Source organism: Crocuta crocuta, unplaced genomic scaffold (genome assembly GCF_008692635.1).
Source record: "Crocuta crocuta isolate KB4526 unplaced genomic scaffold, BGI_CrCroc_1.0 scaffold334, whole genome shotgun sequence".
In the NCBI taxonomy this organism is placed as follows: domain Eukaryota; kingdom Metazoa; phylum Chordata; class Mammalia; order Carnivora; family Hyaenidae; genus Crocuta; species Crocuta crocuta.
The window spans coordinates 1,885,412-1,887,202 of NW_027533260.1; the positions used below are offsets into that span (position 1 = coordinate 1,885,412).

The 1,791-nt window shown below is 51.1% G+C and overlaps 1 protein-coding gene across 1 annotated transcript in view; it reads right to left on the reverse strand.

Annotated features, from left to right (window-relative positions):
- ATF5 (activating transcription factor 5) overlaps positions 1–1,791 on the reverse strand; it is a 4,026-nt gene that overhangs the window by 805 nt on the left and 1,430 nt on the right. Inside the window, exons 2-3 of the mRNA XM_077747143.1 lie at positions 995–1,291; positions 4–73 (exon numbers count right to left, since the gene is read on the reverse strand). Of these exons, the coding sequence (XP_077603269.1) occupies positions 4–73; positions 995–1,172 (248 nt within the window). The 5' untranslated portion in view covers positions 1,173–1,291. The remainder of the gene's footprint in view (positions 1–3; positions 74–994; positions 1,292–1,791) is intronic.

Below are 1,791 nucleotides of genomic sequence, written 5' to 3' on the forward strand. Positions count from 1 at the left end.
GGCAAGGGGGGCTCCAGGGGCAGGAGGGCGGTAAAGTCCACCCGCTCAGTCATCCAGTCAGAGAAGCCGTCACCTGGAGAATTGGAGGAGGGACATAAGTGTCCTTGAGTTCCTGGTTTTCTAGCCAACCTGGTGCTCATTCACGTCTGCTTCATTCATCCCATTCGCTGAGCGAAACCACCAATGAGCTGATCGGTCCACCGACCAACTCATGAATCATCAACCACTCAACAAACCAGCCAACAGATCAAACATCTAACCAACCGGTGAACCAACCAATCAAACACCCGCCAGTTGGCCAACCAATCAACTAACCGGATAAAGCAGTCAACCAACCAGTCAACCTATGAAGCAACCAATCAGTGGACCAGTCGACCGACCAATGACCCAAACAACGAAAATCAACCAGCTCTGTCTTCAACCATTCCAAAACCTTCGGTACGAGTTACCCTACATCTGTAGTTTCTCATTTACTCTCTATTCTTAAAAGGCAAACTAGATCACACACACAACACACCCTGTTTCATCTTTAATTCATTAATTATTGAGAACCTACCATGTGCCAAGCATTTGGAATACCCTGAGTAAAATAACTCCTGCCCCAGGGCATCTGCGCATGCTGTTTCCTCTACCTGAAAAGCTCTTCCTTTGGGTCTTTTCTTGGCTTATTCCTTCCCAGCCTTTAGGTCTCAGCCAAAACATTACCTATGTGTTTCCTGGCTATCACTGTAACGAAGACTGTGTTTTAATTTTTTTTGGCTAAGCTACTAAGTGTTTCCCACTTATCTCAATATATCATCACTTAATTTGTCTTTTGTCTGCCTCCCCACTAGTGTGTGAGTTCCAGGAAGGCAGGCTGTATCCCCCAGACCCTAAAACTTGCCCTGGCATACTACAGGTACTCAGTAAATATTTCTTGAATGAATAAATGAATTCTTCTCCCCTGTCCCCCATGCCCCGGCTCACCCCACCTCCATTCTCCACCTGTCCTTACCTGCCAGGGGCTCTCCTCCCCCTGGGAGCCCGCCCTCCAGGGCTCCCCCAAGGATTTCATAGGAGCCCAGGGGGGCAGGGGCCAGGGGGAGTTTCCCATAGTCTACGAGCCAGCCCAGACCGCTAGCTGGGAGCAGGGCCCTGTCCAGCTCCAGCCCCAGGGTCGCCAGGAGTGACATGGCTGCAGCACGAGTTCTGAGCACGGGTGGCAATGAGGAAGGCGGAACCGACAGCTGGAAGGAGGCTCTGGAAGTTGCTCAGCTGGGCAAAGACAGGCACCAAGGTGAAAGTGGAGGACCTACAAGTGAGACATAAGTCGGCAGTTTCAGAGGCCATCCACGTGCGCCACCAAAGTCACAGGGAAACCAAGCCACACCCCCATGTCCCTAGGGTCCTCTCCCTTCCCCTTCCAACTCGCCTTGAGACTGCACCTTGCCCTCTCAGAATTCTAAATCGACGCTTTCTTTCCCCAAATCTCTGGGCCCCACCCACTCCCAAAGGAATTCTCTTTAGGCTCCACTTACTTTCCTTTAGAATTCCCAAGCTCCCCTCCTTCCAACACAGAAACATAATGGTCTCCCAGGGGAATTTCCTGAAGCCCCACCCACCCCACAATTATTCAACTTCACAAAAGACGCAATCCCAGAATTTTCTTCCAGCCACACCCCTTCTTTAGGCTCCACCCCCTCTAGAAGCAAGTTCAAATCAGTTCCCAGGGGAATAGCCACAGCCCTGCCCCCTTGTCAACGTAGTCTACCATGTTCCACTCTTTCCTTTGAACTTTGCGGTGACCGCTTC